This window comes from Camelus bactrianus, chromosome 3 (assembly GCF_048773025.1).
Source record: "Camelus bactrianus isolate YW-2024 breed Bactrian camel chromosome 3, ASM4877302v1, whole genome shotgun sequence".
In the NCBI taxonomy this organism is placed as follows: Eukaryota; Metazoa; Chordata; class Mammalia; order Artiodactyla; family Camelidae; genus Camelus; species Camelus bactrianus.
The window spans coordinates 86,583,915-86,610,677 of NC_133541.1; the positions used below are offsets into that span (position 1 = coordinate 86,583,915).

The window sequence follows — 26,763 nt, forward strand, 5'->3', positions numbered from 1 at the left end:
TCTGGACATTTATTTTCTTGGAGTATTTCAATCCGAATTTCCTCCCTTCTATGTTCTCTCTCTTCTCTTTCTGGGAGACTCGTTATTTGGATATTGGATGCCATTGACTGATGCTGTTATTTTTCTCTCCTGTTTTGCATCTGTCATTGTGTTCTACTCTCTGAGTGTACTCTTGTTTTCTGATTGTTCCTGTCTTTAAGTAGCTTGCTGTTCCCATTTCATACATACAATGTCTTCTGTATTTCTCTGAGGATATTAGGTGACAATTTACTTTTTTCAAGTTTTTTTTCCTCCTTGTTTCTGTTTCCTCAAAGTTATTTTTCTGTTTTGACCTCTCTTGTTAGATGCTCTCAGATATATGTTAGTCCTTGGTTGTCTTCTCATAATTAGCAGTGGGAACTGAAAGCTGATTAGAAGCTCTAAGTATAGTCATGGGGCCTGTCAAATTAAAAAAAAAAATTCCATCTTTATTGAGATATAATTGACAAAAATTGTATATATTAAAGGTATACAATACAGTGGTTTCATATAAATATACATTGTGAAATAATCACCACAATCAAGCTAATTAGCATTCATTACCTCCCATGTTACCTTTTTTTTTCACCTCCCTATCCCTCTCCCCTCTGGCAACCACTAGTTTGTTCTCTGTATCTGTGATCAAATTTGTTTCTTTTACTGTTTTGTTGTTTATTCATTTGTTTTGTTTTTAGATTACACATATAAGTGATATCATATAGCATTTGTTTTTGTCTGGCTTATTTCACTTAGCATAATAGTCTCCAGGGTCATACATGTTGTCACAAAGGATGACTCCAAAATGGTGCTTGCCAGCATCAGTGTCCTTGTGGTAGAATAAGCTCCCCAAAATGGCTACTGCCAGTGTCTGTGTTCCCAGGGGGAGTACCAGTTGCCTCCTGCCTCTCCAGGGGTTCTCAAAATCAGCAGGTGTGTTTGACCCAGACTCCTTTTAGATTACTGCCTCTGTGCTGAGACTGATTTTGCACATGCCCTTTAAGTAGGGTCTTTGTTTCCCACAGCCCTCTGGCATTCTGTATACAAGCCCTGTTGGCCTTCTAAGCCTGATGTTCTGGGGGCTTGTCTTTCCAGTGCAGGACCTCTAGGCTGGGGAGTCCAATGTGGGGCTTAGAACCCTCACTCCTGGAAGAATATCTCTCCAGTTGTGATTATCCTCCTGTTTGTGCTGTTGCCTACCCCAGGGATGTGGGTCTTAACTGTACTAAGTCTCCACCCCTTCTACCAGGTCTTGTTGTGGTTCCTTCTTTATATCTTACTTGTGGAAAATATTTTCTGCTAGTTTTCAGATCATTCTCAACGATAATTGCTCTGTAAATAGTTGTAGTTTTGGTGTGTCTGTGGAAGAAGGTGAGCTCAGGGTCTTCCTACTCTGCCATCTTGACCACACCCAAGGTCTATCAAACTTGATCATCACTGAAAAGTGATTGCCTTAGGCTGTTTGAAGAGAATTTCTTTTTTTATTTCAGTTTTTTGTTTTGTTTTTCCTTTTTCAGATGGAAATTTCTAATGTTGGTGTTTCTAGATGTTTTCTCTTGGGCTAGTCATATTTCCTGTTTCTTGCGTGGAAGGTAAAGATGTAGTTGCCAGCTTCTATAAGGATTCAGCATTCATCATTCAATATGTATATGGTAACTTACCCCAGGCCCCAACTATTTTTTGACTCTCAGCTGGTCCTGTCAACTTCCAATACAAAGACTCTTTTTTACTCTCTGTCTGTCTCTCAGAAATATCCTCCAGAATTGTGCAAAGGTGGCAGAGGGGATTAAGGGATGTTCCTGATTCTCAGCTGTCACTCAATGTTTCTTCTTTTAGCCAAATACCTCTCATGCTGGATATACCTTTTATTCCCTGTCACTGAGCCTTTTGGGTATTGTCCTGTGTAAATCAGGCTCATTTTCAGCTTTCCCACTGCTTGCTTAAATTGGGCTTTTTCTTGTTTGCTAAAACGGTTACTTCTCATCCATCTGCTTTCTAGCTTATAAAAATCTTTGCTATTCTCTCTCCTCCTGCTTTTCCTATCTTTTGCATTAAAAAAGAAAGGGAAAATTCTTTGTAGTTTTATTGGGGCTAGGAGGAGTGAAATTAGTTAAATATGTTCGGTTTTCTATCTTAACCCAGAAATCCTAACATAGGTTTTTTTAATGCAACGTTGTATTCATAGTGTAGATACACCAAAATATTTTTATCCATGATATGATCAAAATCGTTTCCAAATTTTTGCCATTGTAAACAGTGCAGTATTCTTGTATATACTTTTCCTGCCCTGAACATATGGAACTACTTCCAGAAGTGAAATTTCTGGACTGAATACATGCCTTTAAAACTGTAATAGCCACTGCCAGTTTGTCAACCAAAAAGTCTGTCCTAGTTCACTCTCACCAGGAGTACTCATTTCCCCACATTTTTGCCAACACTGGAATAATCTTTGAAATGTTTGCCACTCTAAAAGTTAAAAAATGACACCTCATTTTTTACCTTGCATTTCCTTGATTACTACAGGATTTTAGCACCTCTCCTCATGGTTATGTGGTAGCTAGCCTCCACGAAAGCCCCAATTCTTGCCTCCTGAGACTCAAGCCATTTTATAGTCCCTCCCACACTGAATAGGCTAACCTTTGTAAGCAGCAGGATATTGCAGAAACAATGAAGTGTGAATTCTTAGGGTAGGTGATGATAAATCACGGTAGTCTCCATCCTGAGCGCTTTTGGGTTTCTTGCTTTGGAGGAAGCCAGCTTTGATGTCTATGAACTGAGGCCTCCTGCCAACAATCAATGGTAACTTGGGTAACTTGCCAGGCATGTGAGTGAACCACTTTGTGAGTTGAATTCTGCAACCCAATGGAGTCTTCAGATGACTGTAGCCTTAGTGTACACATCTTGTTTGTAACTTAAACTGCTCCCAGATTCCTGATCAACAGAAACTGTATAATAAGTATTTATTGCTTTAAGCAGCTAAAATTTGGGGAGTAATTTGTTACTTGGTAATAGATAACTCACAGATTTTTTTTGTCCATTTGCATTCTTTTGGGAATTGCCTGTTCACACTGTGTCCTTTTTCTATTGTGCCATTAAGAAAAATTATGTATTCTTCACATATAACATACACATTAACCTTTCATCATACATGTTGCAATTTTTTTCAGTTTATTGAATGCATTGAATTGAATTCAATCTTTGGTTTCCATTAATTTAAAAATTTTTATCTAGTCTAATATAGTATAATCTTTCCCCTAATGTCTTTGACACTTTTTTTCGGTAATAAAACTGTCTACCATAAGGTTTTGTAGCTTTGTATTTTCATAGAGCTTTTTAGTATATATCAAATTCATTTTTAAAATGAATTTTACTTTTCTTTCAAATGGGTAGCCAGTTATCCATAAACTATTATACCATTTATTTATACTATTTTAACATTTATTAAAACTTTACTATTTAAATATTTATTAAAACTCTTTATGACATAACATTGTAAAATGACTATAACTCAATAAAAAAACAGTTTTAAAAAAACCTCTTTAAACATTGATCTGTTTATTGAATAGCTTATTTTTTTATCTTCACTGGTTTGAAATACCATTGTTGTTTCATATTATGTTCCTATACATTAAGGGATCTATTTCTGGGCTATTTAGTTCCCTTCATCATTTATCTAATTTTGCTCCAGGATCATACTGGTTTAAATACTATGACTTTATAGTATGTTTTGATGTCCTATCGATTAATTTATCCCCTCATTCTGTTTTTTTGTTGTCGCTGAAACCTGCTCTGGCTATTCATTTTAAAAATGAATTTTAGAATAAGCTTGTCACTTTTCTTAGTGTATTTGGGATTTGATTGTATTAACTTTTAAATTGTTTTAATGAAAACTTACCCCCCCAAATCAGTATAATACTGATTCTTCCCATTCAGAAACATGATGAAACTATTTTCAGATTTTCCTTTATGTTCTTTATTATTTTTAGTTTTCTTCATGTAGGTTTTGCACATTTATTAAGCTTATCTGAAAAAATTTTATAAGTTTTTAATACTGTTATTAGTGAAATCTTTTGGTTTTTCCCTATATTATTTTCTAAGTGGTTAATGTTGGTGTGTAAGCAAGCTATTATATATGATATCTATTGATTTGTGTATGATGACTTAATATGACACCTAATGAAAAAAAATTATTTATTCTAAAAAATTTTATTCTAACAGAATCAACTAACCTTAGTTTTGTATCTTCAATTTCATCTACAATTAACTTTAGTTTTATATCTTCCTATCAATATCTGTACCTCTTATTTATTTTACTTGTCTTACTGCATTGGCTAGTGCCTCCAGGAAAATGTAAAACAATAATTGTGATAAAGTTTTTGACACTATTCTTATGCTTCCTCATATGATGTTGAATAGGGTATATGATGTAGGGTTACAGTAAGCTTTATCAAATTAAAGATGTTTCTTGCTATTCCTAGCCTGTTAAGAATTATTAGGAATAGGTCTAATGTAATATATTCTAGATAGATTTTTGAAGACTTCTAATATAAGCTGGTATTTAAAGCAATTAATCATTAAACTTGCTGAAATATATTTCTACCGAATATTAGGTAAACATGGTATTTTTAGTATAAGGATTTTATACCCAGATTCCAGCAGAACTTTAATTTTCTTACATAAATTTTTTGCCTTTATTAACAGGTACTAGCTGTTCAACTTCTTATATATGTATTTGCCATGTATTTTTATTAATGTTCTGGGAAGACGTTTGGCTGACCTGTCACAGATTAGAGTCATACTAAAAGGTATGTAAGAACATCAGGATAATTCATATTGTTCTCTTTGTTGCTATTCTTTTCTTTCCTTTTTAGTTGTTACTCACAGAAGTTGATTAGAAATTTAGCTCTTCTAATTATTAGCTAGTAATTTCATAGCTGTTTATCTTCTCCAAGCTTTAATTATGCCATCTGAAATAATTAAAATGATAAAAATTACAACTAAGCTGATAAACCCTCAAGGACACACCCACATATTAAGAGCTTGTATATTTTCAGCAAGGCAAAATTAAATTATACACAGCTATTAGTAGAATACAGGGGGAAAAAGTTCATTTGAACCACCTGTCCTATCTTCTTGGACCCACACTTTTCTGACTCTTAAATCCAGTGAATAAATAGGTGAGCCACACCAGACAAATATATGTATGCCAGGCAGGCTACTAGCAGGCTGTTGGGGAAGGATCATATAAAAAGTACACTAAAAGCATGATCAGCAATCTGTAGCTCAAGGATTTTACGATTACATAATCCTGGTTTACGTTACACACTGAGACTTTAATAACCTGTTTCAACCAGTCTTGAAATTGTTTTGGGGGTCTTCTGCCATCAGCAGCCATTATTTTAAAAATTTTATTCCTGTGTTTTTACAGGAACACTACTTCTTAGTCCTTGAAAGTCCTCCTGCACCTAACACTCATGACGCTGCTGTGAAGCTTAAATGAGACATGGGATGTAAGAGCATTTGGCATAGTACCTGCTGCATTCCATTGGCTTTGTAAAGATGAATATATAAATTATATAAAAATTTCAAGAAAGGTATGCTTGGCAATGTGCCAAGAAGAGGAGAAAAACAACTTTTTTTTAAGGTGCTTGGTCTAAAACCTAGTAGATGAGGCTGTAAATAAATCACACAGTACAGTGTGATAGTCACCAGAGGCTTATGGGAAGCTACAAGCTGGGCTCTGAACTCAGCATGGAATCCACAGAGCTGTCTGGTTATATCAGGAGGTGCTAGGCCATGGAAAAGAGGAAGGATAGTCTGGTTACAGGGCATAACCTATGCTGAGGCATGGAGTTCTGAGAGGCAGACACATCCCGGAGTTGCGAGCGTGTGAGTGAGAAGGAGATGGGGGGTGGGGTCCTTCAGATGGGGGTAAGTTTGAAGGCTTTGCAGGGTCCACATCAGACTAGTTCTTAAAGCAAAGGGCCTGATTATCTTTTCCGTGACCAAGGTCTCATCATAAACTTCAGAGTTTCAAGGAGAAATGCTCCTTGGGCAAACAGAGGTGGGCGCAGCTGTTTACCTACAGCCCAAGAGGTCACCCCCAAGTTTCTGTTCCGCTCTGTCCTCTAACCTAAGGAAGGAACTCAGAGTTTGCAAAGTTTCCTCAAACTAGCACACTTACTCTTTTAGGTATTTTCAGGTTATTAGGTTCTGGCCTGAGGGGCAGATTCCGGCCCTCACGTTTCTTTTTTCATTTTTCCCCGTCTTCTATTTTCTCTTATGTTAAAAAGCCCTATACAGTTACCGAGAGGCATTTTAGAACTGGGGTAGGAAGCCAGACCGTTTGTCTCAGTGAACAGCCGACTTTCGGGGTCTGTATTACAGCATCATTCCTAGGTTCGACGGCTAACTCAGAACATGACGCTGACCCTGGAATTGAAGGGAAACAGGCAAGTCTTTTACCAAGTGTAGGGTTTACTGCTGTTCATACCAGCCGAGTGTTAAAACGAAAATTCACCAACCAAAACAAAATCAAGAAGCTCCAAGTTTTTCCACTCCTTTTTGTCCCGCAATCTGTTGAGGGTAGTGTCTTGCAAATTGCAAACCTAGGGCTAAGCTCAAGCCCCAAGGGCTGGGAGCGCCCGGGTGCGGCCCTGTCCGCGGTGGCGCGCATATCCCTCTTCTGCAGACACACACAGGTTTCCAGGCCCCGCCTCCTCCGGGCCCAGCTGATCGCCGCCGCCCTTTGGGCCAGGAACCCAGGCGCCCAGAACCCCACACCGTCGGCTCTGGGTCCCGGGCACTGGCCGGGCGGGCCCAGAGCGCGGCGGGCAGCAGGATTCACGGGGTAGCTGGGTCCGTGCGGCGCAGTTGCCGAGTCCCGCGGGCGCCGGGAAAAGAGGCGGGGCGGCGGGGTCGAGGGCGGAGCAGCGGCCGCGACCGTGAGCCCGCCCCCCGCTCGCCCTCCACCGGCCCGCTGGCGCGGCCATGGAGGTCTACATCCCGTCTTTTCGCTACGAGGAGAGTGACCTGGAGCGGGGATACACGGTAGGCGCTGGCCGCGGCCGGACAAGGCCCCGTGATCTGGGGCCGCGGCTACTGAGCTCAGGAGGTGCCTCCGGCCGCCGGCGCTGGGGGTCTCTTTGCTTCCCTCCCTTCTCCTCCCCTCCCCCGGCCCATAGGGAGAGCTGTGCCCCGCGCGGTTGTCAAGGAAACGGGCGCCCCCTCCCTGGTGCGGCGGTGGCGGAGGCCAGAGGTGCAAGGGTTCGGTCCCTTCCCCCTTCCAGCCCCGCTCCCGGCCTCCAGGCAGGAGCGCCGGGAGTCGAGTCCTTGAACGCGGCGCTCGCCATTCTCCCCGCCCGCTGCCCGCCGCCCGCCCTCTGGATTTCGGGATGGACTGCATTGGTTTCTGGCACAGCTGCCCCCCTCTTCTCAGACAGAAGTGGCTTCGCCGCGGGTTGATGTTGGCTTCCAAGTTCTGTAGGATTCATTTCGCTGGAAAATACGCTAATTTAAAAAAAAAATTGCAGGATTTGTTGGCCGAAGTGAACACGTCTTAATTTTAGATGATTTCCAAAGTTTCTGTTTGTTTGCTTGCTTTTAGTTCTTAAGTGCCTTGAAATGGCAAGATCGGGTACCCACTGAAGCACCTGTTCCATACCTAGAACTGTGGTCTCCGGGGAAAGAGAAACAGGGCCCTTGCCCTCAAGAGTGGAGGAGTGGCCGCGAGGGCAGAGACCCAGGGCAGTAAGTGAACTGTAGGTAGTTGATTGCCCAGTGAACTTAGACATCTTTATCTAGATAGTCATTGCTAGAGGGAGAAATGCCTCAGCCTGGGTAGACCTTGGAAAAACTTACTTCCATTTAAAGAACAGGTAGGCTTTGGAGAAGATTGCGCAGATTTGTTTTTTAAATTCACACATAATTCACTCACTTGCTAAACACCAGTTACATTAGTTTGACAAAGAAGTGTTTTAATCTCACTGGCTTTTGATGACAGCTTATTTGGAACCTTGTGTTTTCATAGCGAGGATTAAATCACCCTCTCAAAGGAATTTTTAGAATTAAAAGTAGTGACTAAAAAAAAAATCCAGAGAGTATGTGAATTTTTAAAGTTAAGTAGACTGCTGGGTCTAAGTGTCCCAAAACAAGTACTCAAAGTGCCTTCCCTTGGGTGGGAAACTTTAAAGAAGAGCTTGGCCATTATTTTTATATATAAATAAATAAAAATGGATTTGGTTAAATTTACTGTATTGTCCTCCCAAAAAAGGGTGGAGAAATTGCACTTAATTTGAACCTATTCATGGCTTTTTCCTTAGGCCTGAAACCTTGGCTGTCTTTCATTCTTTCAGGTCTCATCTCTCCCTTCCTGTTAGGATCTGGGGACAAAAAGGCAGCTTGTCAGGGGCCTTGGTCTCTTGAAGGTGAACCCAGTATTCCAAGCTAAGAGTTAATTACCTCCCTACGTAAGCACTTAAGTAGAGCCGAATTACTGATTTACTTCTGTTACAGAATCTGTGTTTTAACCCAAGGTTTTCATATTTCTTCTTATTACCTGTTGTATGGCCAACCATGTGCTAGACTCCAGGTTATGAATCAACTGATTTGGAAGGAGCCCTTTTCTTGGTAAACTTGGTAGTTAGATGATTGCTTATGTGATGAAAGTCTGTGTACTTTTTAAATTTTTACTTAAAAAAGAAGTCCTAACTCACGTAGGTTGGGAACTTTTTGTTGAGATACCTTCTGCAAGTGGTTTTTTTTCCTTGTGAGTTTGTGAAGCAGCTATTAGATACTTTGTACCCTGGGCACAACTATTTTGTAATTGTATAGCAGTTTATTCATTCAGCAAATATTAACCAAGTGCTTGCTGTATGTCTCTGTTCTAGCTGTTGGGATTTCAGCGGTGAATAATATTTAATCTTTTTTGAAAAACCCAGAATTTCAAAATATAATCTCAGTTTTCCTAATTAGGAACCTGGTGAAATAATGTATACTTTAGTGTAAAAAGTACCTTTTTGATTGTGTTTTAAATTTAAGAAATATTAAATTGTGTTCTGACAATTCAGTGATAGGAAATTTAAAGCAGAAAGGATCTTCCATAGGAGGTTGGCACCGTGTGTTTACACAGATCTCTATTGATGGTCATTAACATTTGCTTCTCATTTTTAGCGCCTGTGTCAAGTGTTGAAATAAGACATCCCTGTACATGCTTTTTTATGTCTACTTCTAGATTTCTGTAGAACATTAAGTAGAAGTGTTACTTCTGGGCCTTCTAAGTTTTTATCAGTATTGCTAAATTCAGAAAGTTTATACAGAGTTATGCTCAATGTACAAAGTAATTTACCTTTAAGGAGTGACTTTTTGCCCTTTGAACATTTAAACATTTACTGTGGGCCTGCAGTGTCTCATGTGGGGAATTGGAAGATGCAGGGATGCTGTTCCTGTCTATCCTTGGAGACTCTCAGCCCATCCAGGAGCGGCAAGGTCAAAAGGGTTAGGATGTGCTGATGTCAGCTGGAGTCTTGAGGAGGGACAGGGCAGTTCCGCTCTGCCTGAGGGTGCTGCTGGGGTTGGGGGGCATGCTCAGGAATGCTGACATTTGACATCTGTTGAGATTTTATGCTGGGATTGTGAATTCTAGAAAGAGGAAGTGCAGGGCAGAATTTCATCTTAGGAAAAAGGCATTTGAAACTCCCAAGTTCACACACACACACACGCACACAAACACACAAACCCCAAACAAACCAAACCAAAAAAAAAAGGCCACTTCTAAATCATTTTAGTTTACAAAGAAGCAGGAAAAGATATTGTAACAAAATGCAGGTGAAACCAAATATGCCTTCATGGGGAGGTTATTCTCCATCCACCACCCCTTCCCACCCCAAACTCCCCCTCCCCTCCAGGGTGTACTCATTTCATATCTATTTCTCTATTAGCCTGTAAGCTCCTTAAGGCTAGGACCCTTTCAGTCTCCACTGCTGTACCCTGGTCCAGGGCCTATCATATAGTAAAAATCCACTGTATGTGTGCGAACTAAATAGTGAATGACTGAGCCTTCTGACAGGAGAAGAATGTCAAAAGAACAGTGATCCTGAGGCGTGAAGCAGCTCAGTGGGTTGATGGGGGTCTTGCAGAGTGATTCCTGACAGAGAGAGGTGTGGTGAGACCAGCTCACTGGCCTTCAGAGCTGTAAGGGAGTATGGGCTTCAACCTCAGTGGGAAGTCACTGGAGTTTTAAGGAAGGAAGTGACGTGATGAGGTTTGCATTTAGAAAGATGACCTTAGAACATTCATCATTTAAGAGATGCTTGCAAAATGACCGGAAAGGAGAGGATGAGGGCCTGAACTAAGGCAAATGGGAAAGGAAAGGGGAGGACTGTTAAGAATCTCCAGGGTCTGGTGACCGGATGTGAAGCATCAGGGTGACTCCTATGGATACGGGTGCCAATGACCAAAAAAGAACTGAAGTGAGGGGGAAGTTCAACTGGGGGCCCACTGAGTTTTTTGTGGCAGAGGAGGCAATTTCATTTTGGAGTTAGGATCTATCTAAAGGTCTGGGCTAGAAATATGGCTCCAGGGGTTCATCCAGCATAAAAGATGAAGAAAGCACAGAAGCTGATGCTCTTCTCAGGAAGGGCATGTAAAGTGAGGAAAGAGGCAGGACAGAAGGTAAAAATCCCAAAACTCGTGTGAGCGGAGAATTCTCAGCATGGTATCCAGTGGGAGAAGGAAACCCAGGGGTCTGAGGCAGGAAGAAAAAGAATGTTTATAAGATGCTTCATAAGAAGTGAAGTGCTAGATGTGGCTCAGTGTCCTTGAAAGGTGAGGATGGAGGACAGACCACTGGACATGAAGGTGAGCAGGTCCTGGGTGCCAGGTTAGGCTAGGATTTTCAATTTTCAGATACATCGTTGATAAAAACAACAAAACTAGAATTCCTACTTAGGTAACAACATGAAAGTTTGAAATGTATTAGATTTCACTTTTCATAGCTGTAAAAGTCAAGGCATTGAATTAGGTAGTTTTTCAAGTTCATTTTAACTACATGTCGGTGACTGTTGTACTTATATAAATATGTCTTTTTCTTGGGATCTGGATTCTTTCTCTGATTTACTTCATGTATCATGCCTTTCAACACATAAGGCAGCTCTATACAGACAGGGTCATAGTATTGAGGTATGTGCAGGGATAATTATTTAGTATTTTATGGATTAAAATACACAAATGGAAAAGTATAATGAACTGCCATTTACCCATTTCTCACCTTCAGTATTTCACAATTCTTATTTCACTCACCACCCTTCATTCTTCCACTTTTTAAAAAATTCTGGAATATTTTAAAGCAAATCCAAACTGAAATTTCACCTGTAAATGTTTCACTATGAATATCTGCCAGGTAAAGACTGTTTTAAAGAAACATAAATGTAAATGTAAATACTACCACAAAATTAGCAAAACTTTAATATCATCCCAATTCTCAGTTGTTTTTAATAACCACAGTGCATATACTGCCTTGGAATTAACAGTAATCTGCAGGGAGTATTATTATTGCCATTCTATACTGGTAAGAATGAGACTGAGAGGTTGAGTAAGGGGGCTTGGCCACATCCTCTCTCTGTTTACTTTCATCCTCAGAGTAGCTTCTACTTGGTGACAAAATGGTAACAGTGCAGATTATTTAAAAAAAAAAAAAAAGGATTGGATTTTACAACATCTAGAGAAAGAGAGGGTGTTTTGTTTTGTTTTGTTTTGTTTTGTTTTCCAGAGCAAGGGCACTTTTCTCCCTTCATATCTCACTATCCTGAGTTGGTTTTTCAACCAGTTCTGTTGCCAGGGGAAATCTGTGTGCTGATTGGCTGCCTGAACCAATCACCATGGCAAGGATAAGTTAAGCAGGTGGAATGAAAATAGTTAGAGGGCATCTCTGAAGCTAGGAATGAGGTCAGTCCATTCCTGCCATCTAACCCTGCAGACACCACAGTGGGAGAAGGTCAGAAGGATGCTAAGACCACAATGTCCACAACAGTATCTTTCAGTCACCCATTAGAAGCGTCTATGATGAATAAGGCCTTTGTGTAACAAAGACATACCTGGCACAGTGCCTCACTCGTGGTAAACTCACAGCACAGGCAAACAATAAACGTGTTGAGTGATTAAGTCAAACATGTGTAAGATATGTTCCTTAAAGACAAGAAATAAGAGTTTGAAAATTTTCTTGAACATTAACAGAGTGCTACTTTCACTTAAAAATCAGTTTTTTAACAAGACGATTGCATTTTGCAAATACGGTGCTTAGAAAATGTATCTATTAAAATAAACCTTTGATTTTTGAAATAATTTTAGATTTGCAGAAAAGTTGCACGGTTAATACCGACAGTTCCTATATACCCCTCACCAAGTTTCCCCTGTTAACATCAATACATTACCATGGTAATGTCAAAACAAGGAAACTGGCATTGATACATTATTATTAACTAAGCTCCAGAGTTTTTGCATTTCACCAGTTTTTCCACTAATGTCCTCTTTCTGTTCCAAGATCCGATCTAGGATACCACATCGCATTCAGTTTTGTCTGCTTTGCTGTGATACTAAGTAGTCTAAGTTGTAGCACACTGTGTCTCAAAACTGAGGCAGGTGTGTTAATTAGAAATGAACCGGTGCAGATTAGATTAAATTTTGGTTACTTCAGATGCTTCCTTATTGATTTTTGCTGTTTGGCAAAAGCCTGTTTATAATGTTCCACCAGTTTGTGAGGAAAGCTGACACAGCCTAACAGTGAAGGCACAGGCTGTAGGCAGACCTAGCTGTCTGCCTCAAATTTTGCCTCCAGCACTGAGCCTGAAGTCAGACTTTGGGCAAGCTACTTAATCTCCCTGTGTCTTAGTTTCCTTATCTGTAAAAGAGAAGAATACTGGCATAGACATACCTCACAGATATTTCAGGTTCAGTTCCAGACACCACAATAAAGCAAATATCACAATAAGGTGAGTCACACAATTTTTTTGGTTTCCCAGAACACATAAAAGTTATGTTTACATGTACTGTAGTCTGGTAAGTGTGCAGTAGCATTATGTCTAATAAAACAATGTACATACCTTAATTTAAAAATATTTTATTGCTAAAAATGTTAACCATCATCAGAGCTTTTAGTGAGCCGTAATCATTATGCTGGTGCAGGGTCTTGACTTGATGTTGATGTCTCCTGACTGGTCAGGGTGGTGACTGCTGAAGGTTGGGGTGACAGTGGCTGTTTCTTAAAATATGAAAACAATGAAGTTTGTCATATCGATGGACTCTTCCTTTCATGAAAGATTTCTCTGCAGCATGTAATGCTGTTTGATTGCGTTTTAACTACAGTAGAACTTCTTTCAAAATTGGACAGCTTATCTTCTGTAATATCCTAAATCTGTTGTTATTTCAACAGTCTTCACAGCATCTTCACTATGAGTAGATTCCATCTCAAGAAACCACTTTCTTTGCTCATAAGAAGCAGTTCTTCATCCGTTCACATGTTATCATGAGATTTGCAGCAATTCAGTTATGTCTTCAGGCTCCACTTCTAATTATAGTTCTCTTGCTATTTCCACCACGTCTGCAATGACTTCCCCCAGTGAAGTAAGTCTTGGACCTCTCAAAGTCATCTATGAGGGTTGGAATCAACTTTTTCCAAACATCTAGTGATGTTGATATTTTGACTTTTTCCCATGAATTATTAATGTTCTTAATGGCATCTACAATGGTGAATCCTTCCCAGAAGATTTTCAGTTAACTTTCCCGAGATCCATCATAGGAATCACTATGACAGCTATAGCTTTATGAGCTCCATTTCTTAAGTAATAAGACTTGAAAGTTGAAGTTACTCCTTGATCCATGGGCTGCAGAATGGATGTTGTGTCAGCAGGCATGAAAACAAGATGAGTCTCATTGTACATCTCCATCAGAGCCCTTGGGTGGCCGGGTGCACTGTCAATGAGCAGTATTATTTTGAAAGGAATCTTTTTTTCTAAGCAGTAGGCATCAACAGTGGGCTTAAAATATTCACTGAACCATATTGTCAGCAGATGTGCTGTCAATCTAGGCTTTGTTCCATTTAGAAAACACAAGCAGAGTAGATTTAGCATAATTCTTAAGGGCCCTAGTATTTTCATAATAGCGGGCACTGGCTTCAACTTTAAGTCACCAGCTGCATTAGCCTCTAACGAGAGTCAGCCTGTCCTTTGAAGCTTTTAAGCGAAGCGTTGACTTCTCCTCTCTAGCTATGAAAGTCCTAGATAGTATCTTCCAGTAAAAAGCTGTTTTGTCTACACTGAAAATCTGTTATTTAGCATAGCCACCTTCATTCATTATCTTTGCTAGGAATTCTGGATAACTTGCTGCCACACCTTGCACTTTGACGTTGTGGAGACAGCTTCTTTCCTTAAACCTCATGAACCAAACTCTGCTAGCTTCAAACTTTTCTTCTGCAGCTTCCTCACCTTTCTCATCCTTGATAGAATTAAAGAGAATTAGGGCCTTGTTTGGATTAGGCTTTAGTTTAGGAGAATGTTTTGGCTGGTTCGATCTTTCCGGACCACTAAATCTTTGTATCAGCAATAAGGCTGTTTCTTTTTTTTTTTTTTTTTTTTAATCATTCATGTATACACTGGAGAAGCAGGTTTAATTTCCTCCAAGAAGTTGGCCTTTGCATTCATAGCTTGGCTACCTGTTTGGCTCAAGAAGTCCAGTTTTCAGCCTGTCTCAGCTTTCCAGATGCCTTCCTCACTAACTAAGCTTAATGATTTCTAGCTTTTGATTTAAAGTGAGAGACATGTGACTTCCATTCACTTGAACACTTAGAGGCCATCGTAGGGTTATTTATTGGGATACTTTCAATATTGATGTGTCTCAGGGTTAGGGAGGCCTGAGAAGAGGGAGAGAGACAGGGAGACAACCAGATGGTGGAGCAGTCAACACACACACAATGTTAATTGATTGAGTTCGCTGTCTTATTTGAGCACAGTTTGGGGGGCCCCAAAACAATTACAATAGAAACTTCAAAGATCACAGATCACTATAATGAACAGAATAATAATGGAAAAGTTTGAAATATTGCATGAATTACCAAAATGTGACACAGAGACATGAAGTGAACAAATGCTAATTGAGAAATGGTGCCAATAGATTTGTTCCGTGTATGGTTGCCACAAACCTTCAATCTGTTTAAAAAAAAAAAAGCAATATCTGCAAAGCGCAATAAAGTGCAATGCAATAAAATGAAGTCTGCCTGTACCTACTTTATAGGATGGTTTGAGGATTAAGTTAGATGATCCTTATAAAGTGCAAAGAATGGTGTCTCTCTAGCTGTGTTCATGATTTATTCATTTTATTTCAAGTAGGGACTGCCTTGAAGTTTACTTTTTTTTAAGTTCTTTAATGTGAATTAATAATGTAAACCAAAGTCCAGGATATGTATTTGTACTGCATAAAATAAACTCTTTGCTGATACTTTGAGGTACCACAGAAGCAATTATTACATTTAACTGACTAATATCCTTATTACAACTTCTACTGTGTGTTCCATTCAGGTTTAGTTTTCTAGCCTTATTTACTATGTTTTTTGTTTGTTTGTTTTGTCTTCTGTTTTGTTTTCTTTCATTCAAGCTCCTAGGGGCTAGTATACTTAAAGAAATGATTAGGATACATTATAGACGACATGGAGATACTTACTTCCCACCTTCTCCTTTTCCTTCCCTCCCCCACTGTATCTCTCCATCCTACAAGTAAGCCATCGGGCTCATACCTTGTATTCTTATGCTGGGTTTCCAGGTACTGATTCAGATTTTTAATGCAATTTCTTCTTATTTTGCTCTGTGGAGTCTGTTCTGTTTTAATTCTCAATTGTTGTCTTGCTTCCCCTCCCTTTTAAAACTAACTGCTTATTATGGAAAGTTTTGACGTCTCCAGCAGTGGAGAGGATAATGACCCCTTTGCTCAGATTTTTAAATGATAAATTCCTGGCCAATTTTGTTTCTCACTGTTTCGCACTGCGCCTTGCCCAGTCTCCCCAGGATTTCATTTTTGAAGGAAATCTCAGGCCTATCTGTGAATATTTTCAGTTTATGTCTTAAAATTAAAGGTTCCCCTTTTAAAATTGAATCACAGTATCATTATCAGATACTTAAAAATAAGTCATTAAAAAAAATAAGCCATAATTCATCGGTATTGTAAATATAAATCCATTTTTACATGTCCTTAATATTCCCATGCATTTTTTTTTTAGTGCAGTTTGCTTGCATTGGGATTGAATAATACATCTCCTTATATAATGTGATTGCATAGTACATCTCCTCAGACTTTTTTACTCTGTAGGTTCTTTTTCTACCTCTTTCTCTTTTTCTTTTCTTTTTTTTTTTTTATAATTAGGTTTATTTATTTATCAACTTATTTTTTAATGGAGGTAGTGGAGATTGAACTCAGGACCTCGTGCATGCTAATCATACATTCTGCCTCTGAACTAGATGCTCCCCTCTTTCTCTTTTTCTTTTACAATTATTTTGTTGTATAAACTATTTGTCCTGTAGAGTTTCCCACAGTGGACTGTGCTGCCTACATCCTTGTGTCATTATTAACACATTCTTCTGTTCCTTGTATGGTAAGTAGGTATAGGCTTGGTCATTTTCAGATTTGGTTTGTGATGCTAGCAGCCACTGAAGAACATTGCCTAGATCTGTTAATTCACTCGTGGTTGCTAAGCATTGATATTGTAATTTTATCATTCCCTCTTCATCTATTGGCTTGAATACATGTATAAAAAGAAACTTTGCCTCAGAAGCTAGTTACTCTACGGTGTGGTTTTTATAGGAAAGGCAGGATAAATGTTTGACTCTTTCTTTTATTATTTATTTGTCAAGGTAATGAGTTGGTTGTCTCCAAAGATCACAAACTACAAGTTATAACAGGCTTTACTGAAGAAGTTAGCATTGTTATGAATTTGTGGGTATTAGCATATGTGATGTAGTTAAGTTCGCTGCATTTGTCATTCTTATATACTTTTTGTTCCATCTTTGGCCATTTTCAAGTTTGGCTTTTTCAAGTTGGGTGCTGTGTCCTTGACACAACCTAAATCATCTTTGATAACTTCCTTGCTTTCCTAGTATAACAGGATATTCCCAGTGAATCGTCTACCTTTCCTGCCCCAGATCTAGAATTAGCTTTTTCTCTAAAGATCCCTGGTTAACTTTAGTGGGAAGTGATTTAGAGACTGTGTTCTGGGCACACGGTGTATAAAGCTGGCTCTCCAGTCCGCAGGTTTTGCACCCGTTCAACCAACTGAAATGAGTGCACAATTCATTGAATCTGTGGATGCCAAACTTGGGACTATGGAGAGCTAACAGTATTCACTGTACTATGCCCTTTTATATAAATGACTTGAAAGGACTTGAGTATCCACAGAGTTTGGTGTCTGCTGGGGCTTCCTTTTTTGTTTGTTTCTTTTTTGTTTGTTTGTTTGTTTGTTTGTTTATTTTTTAGAGGAAGTACTGGGGATTGAACCCAGGACCTTGTGCATGCTAAGCACACACTCTGCCCCTTGAGCTATACCCTCTCCCTCTGCTGGGGCTTCTGGAATGAGTTCCGCACGGATTCCAAGGGACAAGTGGGATTGTGGAGGTTTCTAGATCTTCTCTGTGGTCAAGGTAGGAACTTGTTTTCCTAGTCTCTTATGTCTTCAACTGTATCTTCTTTCTCCCACACTGAAAATCTCAGTATAGCGGTCCCTCACTGTCTGTAGGGGGTTAGTTCCAGGATCCGCTCTGGATGCCAGAACCTGAGGATGCTCACGTCCCATAGTCAGAACTCCACATCCTCAGGGTCTGCATCTCTTAACCACCAATTAGCTATTCAGTCTTATCTTATTTTGTATTATTAGGGATTTTTTAAAAATTAATTTTCTTTTATACTTGTATAAACTACATGCTGCATCAGGTTGATCTGCTGAAATCTAGCTTCTATTTATGTCCTCTTCACCCTATCGCCTTCCTCTGCCATTGATAACTATTTTTTAAAAGTTATGGTTTATCCTTATATTTCAAATATATATACACATACACAAATACAGGTATACTTGTTCCCCTGCTCCTTAGATTAAACAGTAGTACATTAAAACATTTTCTTCCACCTGCTTTTTTTATATAACATTGTATATCGTGGAGACGACTACACGGGCATATACAGAGATGTGCATTCTTTTCTATAGCTCTGCTCTCTGTTGTTGGCTGCAGTCACTAGCCTTGTGCATGTGTCTTCTTGTACTTTTGTTAGTGTATCTTTTCACTAGATGTCTAGCAGTGAGTTACTGGATCAAAAGGTAAGTGCATATTTAATTTTGCCAGGTGTTGTCAAATTCCCTTTTTCAGGGATTGTGCAATGTTGCACTCCCATATGAATTTATTGGAGAACTGGTTTCCTCACAAGCTTGCCAACTGAGTGTGTTGTCAGGCTTTTGGATTTTTGCCCATCTGATAGGTGAGCAGTGGTATCTCAGTGTAGATCCCATATAGTCTGCTAGCTAAATTCTGTGACTAGATTGGGCATATTTGAAACATTCTAGTGTCCCTTTTTAGTTGCCTTCTTTTTTTTTTTTTGTTTAAAGGGGCTATTGTGGGAATTTGAAATATGCTATTGTCCTCTTGTTGATTTTTATTAAAAAGACAGATTACTCAGGTTTTCACTTTATAATTTTTATTCTGAGGAGGAACCAATATGTGGGCTGAGTCTCACCATCTACCCTTTCTTAGTTCTTTGAATTTAGTTAAATTTAGGGATTTTGAAATTGTTTTAGAAACTGGAAGCTTCTGTCTCTTCTACACCCTCCTCTTCACCTTGCTTATGGAAATTAATCTTATTTTCAAAATTACACAATCCAAGTAGAGCAAAGATTCATTCTCGTGATTATTATGTGCCTGCTGTCTCCCAGGCTTTGAACTAGTCTTGTGGGTGCAGGGTAGCTGACACGAAAACTCGTTTTGGAAGAATAAGTGGAAGTTTGTCAGTTTGAGGAAGGAAAGAAGATCTTTCTGGGTTCAAGGAAGGGTCTGGGGAAGTGAAAGAAGTCTTGAGAGTTGGTCAGAAGGGGTAGGTGATGGGGGTAGGGCTAAAGTTTGTAGTTAGATGGAGTGGTTTAGTGGGACTATAGATGCCCAGATAAAATTTTGTCCTGGAAGCACTACAAGTAATGAAATTGTTTTTAATAGAAGAGAAACATCAGATGTCCAGATGACTGAAAACTTAACAATAAGATAGTCAGTCTCACTAGTAACTAAAGAAAGGCAAAGTTGAAAACAAGTGTTTTTTTTAATTCAATTTTCAAAATGAAAAAGATCAATAAAAACCAGTACTGATGAGGTGAGGGGAGTACTGATGAGTACTGGAGTGAGGGGAGACAGGTTCTCTAACATACTGTTGGTGAGACTATAACTAGGAGGATCTGCTTTGGAGGTCAATTTGGTAATATTTGTTAAATAAAATATTTATATAACCTTTCGACCCAGCCTTCCCACTTTTTGGTCTACATCCACAAATGTACAAGGATATACATATAAAGTTATTCATTGTCACATTGTTTATAATACCAAGAGAAAATAGAAACAAATTATTCACTTGTCTAACAAATATTTATTGACTGCCTACTAAGTGGCAGGCACTAATCTGCCTGTTTGGGATACAGCAATGAACAAAACAGAAGTCTCTCTTCAATGGGAGTCCATCAAGTTTTCTCCCCTCAAGGAGCTTAGATTCTAGTTGGATGGGTAAAGAGGGCAGAAGGAAATGTGATGATTAAATTATAAATATCTCAGATAGTGATAAATATTAGTAAAATAAGCAAGTGAAGGGGGATAAGAGTGCTTTGGGGATCATCAGAGAAGCCCTCACTGAGAAAGTGACTTTGGAACAGAGACCTGAAGAAGGTGAGGGGATGAGTCACGGAGCTATCTAGGGAACAGTATTCTAGGCAGAGGAAATAGTGTGTGCAAGGAGCATGAGATAGGAATGTGCCCAGTGTGTTTTAGATACAGGAAGGAGGCCAGGGGGTTGGACTAGGGTCAGAGTAAGAGGGTTGGAGGAGATGAGGTCACAGGGAGTGTGGGGGGATGGAGAATGTGGAGTGGAATGGCAGGTTGGACAAGGCACAGGCCAGTAGGAGAGGGTGATAAGGCTTTTACTCTGAGAGAAGGCTTTTACTCAGGAGTGACTTGATTCACTAAGTATGCACTGATTACCAACCACATGATCAGTACAGTGGACGAAGACACAGTAGCAAAGAAAACCAGTTGGAAATCCCTGTCCTTAGATGTTAGTATAGATGAAGTAAGTTTTCAAATGATCAGTTTATCTCAGTGTGGGAAGTATACTAGAGAAGGGTCGGGTGTAGGCAGGAAGCTCAGTTAGGAAGTCATTGTATCCTCGGTAAAAGATAATGATGGCTTAGAACAGTTCTGTGGGTGAACGTAGTGGAAGATGTTTGGATTCTGGACAGATTTTGAAGATGGAGCTAACAGAATTCACTGATGGATTAGATGTGGAGTATGAGAAAAAAAGGAACAGATTGGCTTCAAGGTAGTTATCTTGAGCAAATGGGAGAATGGTGACCCTGTTTACTGAAATGTGGACGAATGTGGGTGGAGCAAATTTGGGGGGAAAGTTCAGAAGTTCTATTTTGGGACATGCTCAATTCAAAATGTTTGACCAAATATCTGGGCATCCTGTGGCTCAGTCAAATTGACACATAAAATTAACTGTGGAAATTCCCCCCCTTGGCAACTTGGCACCCATATGCATCTCCAGATAAAGACATTAGCAAGGTCATAATTCTGCCTGATGTGTTACCACTGTCCTGCATACAACCGAGCATATACTAACCCCTTACCCAGAAGAGGAGATAAAAGTCCTTGAGTCATGTGTACTCTTCTTGATTTCCTGTAACTTGAATACTATGATGTGCAGTTAACAATACTCTCATATAAAGTCAGTACATCTTTTCTTTTTAGCTTTTTTTTTTTTTTTGGTAGTGGGAGGTAATTAAGTTTATTGATTTATTTTTTTAGTGGAGGTACTGGGGATTGAACCCAGGATCTCGTGCATGCTAAGTGTGCACTCTCCCACTGAGTTATACACCTCCCCCTTCCCCAATATTTATTTTAAACTATGGTTTAGTCCTTCCTATAGTTGGAAGGTTTTCTCTTCAGATACATACCTATGGAAAGTTTGCACCTCACCTCATTTTTAAAAAGTGATTGTAGTGCAAGGAATAAACATTTATAGAAAAGGTCTGTTTTCCTTATTTATTATTAGTGAACAATTAAATCTCATTGTCAGTAAAAATTGATGGCTGCAGCTTCCAAACTAATGAGCCTGTGCTAATAAATGCAACAGTTGTTCATAATTTGGTGGTAAATGACCTTTAAATGTAGACGTTTACAGAGGCTGTCCTTGGGGAACAATTTAACTTCCAAATGACACCCATGAGTACTTGTTATCATTTAAATATGCTTCCTTTTGTCAATAACAGAATAACAAATACTGGTTAGATTTCTTATGTTGATTCAGATACCAGGAAGCCTGCTGAATAAATTAGTGTACATTTGATTTATATTGACCAAAATTTTTTACATTACTGTGTTACAGGTCAAGGTGACATGCATTTAAATGCCTTGTAGAGCAGAGGTCATGCTTGACTGACATGAATGCTTACTCTGTTTTTAATTAACGTTTAAATATTATCCTAAAATTCCTTCTCAAGTACCACTTATTAGGTACAGGATTGAAATTAACTTAGGACATTGGTGGAGACCTTATTTCAAAAGTCAGTAATCTTGATCTTTCCCATAAAAATTATTGGAGTAAATTATTGTGAAATTTTATCTTGTAATTGGTAGAGAAATCAGATCTGTTTTTTCCATCATAGACTCTGAATTCACCATCTGTGCGTTTTCCATTGATAGTTTTGCAGAAATAATGGGAGATAATGTTGGAAACATTTTGCAAAGTAATAAACGAAGGCTTATCTAATACAGGCAATACTTTATCAAGTAAATGCATTTTTTAAATGCTATCAACTTTTTTATTGATGTCCTTGTATGTGCATGACAGGAAGCTGGTTTGCAGGGTGAAGATGTGGATTAATTTTGTCAGTCATTCATTAGTAGTCCAAATTAGTATATGTTTTAGGGAAGCTTTAATCAACACCTGACTTGTCCTTCTAGAGTATATCTTCACAATGAATGCTGCTGCTTTTGCATATAAATCTTATTGGATAAGAAGCATTTTGCTCTCACTGTAGAATTTTTTTCACTTATATCGCATGTAGAAAGGTTTACACAATTCAAAAGTTTAGAACTGAAATGTGCAAAGGTTTTTTTTATTCTTCTCCGTCATGAAGATCTTTGTTATTAATCCAAAAGTATGCCTTAAGAATTTCATGGTAAGCTTTAGAGCTTTGCTTCTCAAGGAATGGCAGCACAAAGCTCCTCAATTTTAAAACTTTTCATAGGAACTTTTACAGCTGTAAACAGAGCTACCCTCTAGAGCAAAAAGGACAGCATCTCTCCCCACCTTCAGTGAATGGCAGAGTCCTGGGATATCAGGTTAGTTTCAGCCGCACTGTAGCTTTCTGCCCAGGCTTCACATGCCCAGAACACCATCAACCCTGTATGGTCTGTTAGGGTGAAAGAAGTGACAGTGTTGAAAATGCCAGTAAGTGAGAAAAGGAAGTGGAGATTAAAAAAATTGAAAGTGGGGAGAGAATGACAAATGTTTGACCTGCAGACGAGATGAATCATTCCATAGTAGGCATAGTTCTGAAGGACAGAGGAGAGTCAGGCATCATTTCTCATAAGTGGACAGGCACTTTTGAATGACAAATGGAAAGACTTGGGTGTCAGCACCAACATTGGGAGAAGGCAGGCAGTTTGAGAACAAGGCTAATTGTGGATGTGATGGTGTTGCTGGTGGAGGACCCATTGGGACACCATCCAAATAAGTGCTTGGGCTTCTTGTGCAAAAAACTAGCCACTATTTGACACAACATTGTAAAGTGACTATAACGCAATACAAAAAGTTAAAAAAAAAAACCCAAAATTAGCCACTAAAGCTGTCATGCCTAGCCCTTGCTGCACCGTGAAATCACCTGGAGATCTTTATAAACTACAGATGCCTGGGTCCCACCCTCAACAAGTCTGATGGTTCTGGAGTATTGAGCAACGGAAGTTTTAAAAGGTCCCTGGGTGATTCTGATGAGCAGAAACTGATAACTGCACTTAAAATGTTGCCACAACGCTTGAGATCATTAAGGCAGGTTACTTGCCCCAGCATATCTTAATAGGGTAAGTCAGTGGTTCTTAAGAGCAATTTCAGACTCGATCCCCCATGATTCCTAAATAATTAGGGCCCAGGCGTTGGTAAGGTGTAAAAGCTCTTGAGGTGATTTTAATTTGTAGCTAAGCCTGCAAACTACGGAGTAGGTGACTTACCAGTTTTGAAAAAGATACCCTGTAGAGTGTATATTTAGCATGAAGGAGAAATGTCAGCTTTGTTTTAAAGCTTTAAAGGATTGGTTTACATTCTAATTCAGCCAAAGTGTATCTAGGACTGAGCACTTAAAACACTCTTTGGATCCATAAACAAATGAACTTAAGAAAAGCTTTTCTGACCTCAGCAAGTTTGAGGAACTTCTAAGGAGTGTCACTTGTAAGCTTCGGAGGCAGACAAACTTGGTTCCACATTCTGGCTTGTTACTTCCCAGCAAGGGAACTGGTGTAAGTCATCACCCTCCCTCGTTTCCCTAAAGCGCTGACCTCAGTTTTCTCTCAAGGATCCATGTAAGTACTGGGCACATACTAAGAACGCGCTGTCTGGGGCTTCCAAGTTATTAACTCCAACAGGGGTTAATATATCATCATGTATCTTACCTTCCTTTCATCTAGTATGAAAATTTTTTTCACCTCTGAATAGTTCCATCTTTTAATTCACTGCTTTAAGTGGATTGTTTTTAAAACTAAGCATCATCAAAAGACCCTTGCAGTGCTTTCAAATTAGAGAGTGACACCTAAAACATCCTCATCACCGCATAAGTGAGAACAAATGAAGAATGTTGCTCATGTGGTTAAAGAACCCATTGTTGACCAGGGCTATTGATTGATTGATTGTGCTGAGATGAAGTTCTAGCTGCTCTTCTTCCCTGTGGACTCCTAACAGTGTTCTCAGGTAAAGCTTTGAATGGTTTGCTCTTTATTTCTGATGTAACAGGGGCCAGACAACCAAACCTACATCTGTAAGTGTGTCCATATCTGACTCTGGTCTGTGGGTGGTGGTGGGCCAGGCCCACTGAGACCCATTCATGTGTGTTTTGCTCTGAGCAGGAGAACTTTTGACTTCTGACTCATCGGTGTTCAGGTTTAGCCAGGTTCATATGATGCCAGTTTTAAGGAATGTCATTATAATCTGGAGTTTTGTGTTTGAAGCTGCTGCTGCAGTCAAGGTTTGCTCCTTCAGTGAGTGAGTTTTGGGTCTAGAAAAGTTCTGTGTTGTTGACCATTCTGTGGCCCAAAGGATTCCAAATGCCTGGCTAGGGAGGTTGACTGTCTGCTTTCTTGCAGGTTTAGCTCAGTTGATGTGATTAGGCTGAGAACATTGGTATGCTGGGTGCTGTGTAGGGACTCAAGACCGGGCTGGCAGAGGAGCCCCGTGGAAGCACCACAGGCAGGAGCTGTGAGGGGGGCAATGGACGAGGGCTGGGGGAAGGCACACAGATGTGGAGTGTGAGGCTCAATTTTATCAGCCCCAATATTTACTCACATTAATTCATCCCACTTATGGTTCTTAAAGGCCTCCAGTACCGGGCTCTAGGGATGCCATCACTTTCAGTGCTTTCTTTCCAAGACCCTCTGAAAATCCCAGAATTCTCTTTCAAATAGATTTCTTCCTGTGAACCCACTGTACACTTGAGCTATAGTTAAATCACTAATCCTGTATTGCTCCATGGAGAGCTGAATGAATACATACAGTTATGTTAAGCTTAAATATGAGAAAACTGTTAACCTCAGTTTTCTTATCTTTAAAATAGATGAACAATAGTACCCAACCCGTAAGGTCATTGCCAAGATCAAATGACATAAGACATGTCAGATTACAGTTAGCCCGTAAGAACTGTGCTGTATTTAGGCCTCTCTCTGCCTTCACATCCTTGGCTCAGTCCTTCTCTGAAGGCCAGGTACCAAAACACAGGCTTGAAGCCTATATGAAATACAGGAGGGCAGCTGGGAGAAGGGTCTCTTAATGGGTTTCCTTGTTGTCTAACCCATGGGGCAACCAGGGAGCATTGAATGGGTGAGATTGTCCAAGTAGAGAGGAAACTGGATGTGTGTCCTTGGGTGCTGTCTGGTGTCGGCCTGTTTTACTTGTTCTGATGCTGGACCACACAGCATTAGAGCCAGCTTTTGTGAATCAGGCAGACACTTGTTTATTTTGTGAACTAGACCTCTTTGAGAGGACTTTCTATGAGAAGGGAAGTAGGAACGCAGCTGAAGAGTGGACTTTGGAAGACACCCAGCCACTTCCTAACCATGTGTTTGATGGTTACCAGTTGCTTAAATGCTCTGAGCCTTGGCTCCCTTAAATAGGGATAATGGTAATTGCTTTGTAACCATTTGCAATTGTTCTAATCAAATGAAATAATAGGTGTAAACCCCTTAAAACATGGTTGGTTCTGTAGTAGTTAGTGTTGGCATTTGTTTCTCAAAATTGAAATCTTGCTGTTGAATTTCTACAGAGAGTTCCCTGAGTTAGGCTTGTGTGGGATTTCTGATTTGAGTACACTTGGTACTCTCAATCCCTCTCCTGTTCCTTTGCTTTACCACCAAAGCAAAGCAAAATAAGTAAGTAAACATTTGATAGACATTCCTACATGGCAAAGGAACTTAGGGTTCATGAAGTTGAATTAGAGTTTGACCTGTGTTTATTTTATTCATGAACTGTTTAGAATTTTCTTGTGTCCAGTAGGCACACTCTGTCAAAACCAATTAATGATAAAGTTTTAACAAATGCAAAATACGATGCCAGGAGAAAAGATTACTCAGAACCTGAGAGAGCTTGCATATTAAGACTTCATTTTTCTAATTTGAAAGATACATGCACCCCAGTGTTCATAGCAGCACTATTTACAGTAGCCAGGACATGGAAGCAATCTAAATGTCCATCGACAGATGACTGGAGCTCAGGAGGAAGGAAGAATCAAGAATAGCCCTTAGACCTAAACAGACATTTCTCCATTGAAGACAGACAGATGGCCAGTAGGCACATGAAAAGATACTTAATATCGCTACTTATCAGAGAAGTGTGAATCAAAACTAAGATTTTAAATCATTTTTCACCATTATTAGTTAATAAACCATTTCCTGGCACTTTTGGTTCTGTATCCATTTTCAGTATGAAAATGTTTCCTGTATTTTAACTCTGCAGATTACTAGACATTTAAGCTTATGAAACATTTCCTCCAATTACCAAAATTTTCTTTCCCATGGACTGTTCTTTGTACTGAGTTTCTGTTTTAATGGTGATACTGGAAAACTCTCTTTGGTTGCCTAAATTAATCCCCAATGAACTGTGTCCATCTTTCAAATCTGACTTCCAAATCCTAGGAACATCACTTAAGGTACTAGCATGACACCTCCACCAGGACCACTCGGGCAGCTGCGAGGCCGGAGCCCTTGGGAT

The 26,763-nt window shown here is 39.5% G+C and overlaps 1 protein-coding gene across 7 annotated transcripts in view; it reads left to right on the plus strand.

Moving 5' to 3' along the window:
* The first annotated feature begins 4,705 nt into the window (after nt 1-4,705).
* The window catches only part of SNX24 (sorting nexin 24), a 134,356-nt gene continuing 112,298 nt past the window's right edge, over nt 4,706-26,763 (plus strand). Inside the window, exon 1 of one of the 7 annotated variants that reach the window (XR_006720669.2) lies at nt 4,706-4,820. Coding sequence is in view for 3 of the 7 variants with exons in the window: in XM_010971539.3 (XP_010969841.2) it covers nt 10,615-10,686 (72 nt within the window). In the remaining 4 variants the exon portion in view is untranslated. Of the gene's footprint in view, nt 4,821-6,749; nt 7,066-10,027; nt 10,687-16,197; nt 17,691-26,763 lie in introns of those variants that run through there. The other 6 variants (XR_012505611.1, XM_074360558.1, XR_006720667.2 and 3 more) reach the window with 6 other exon arrangements.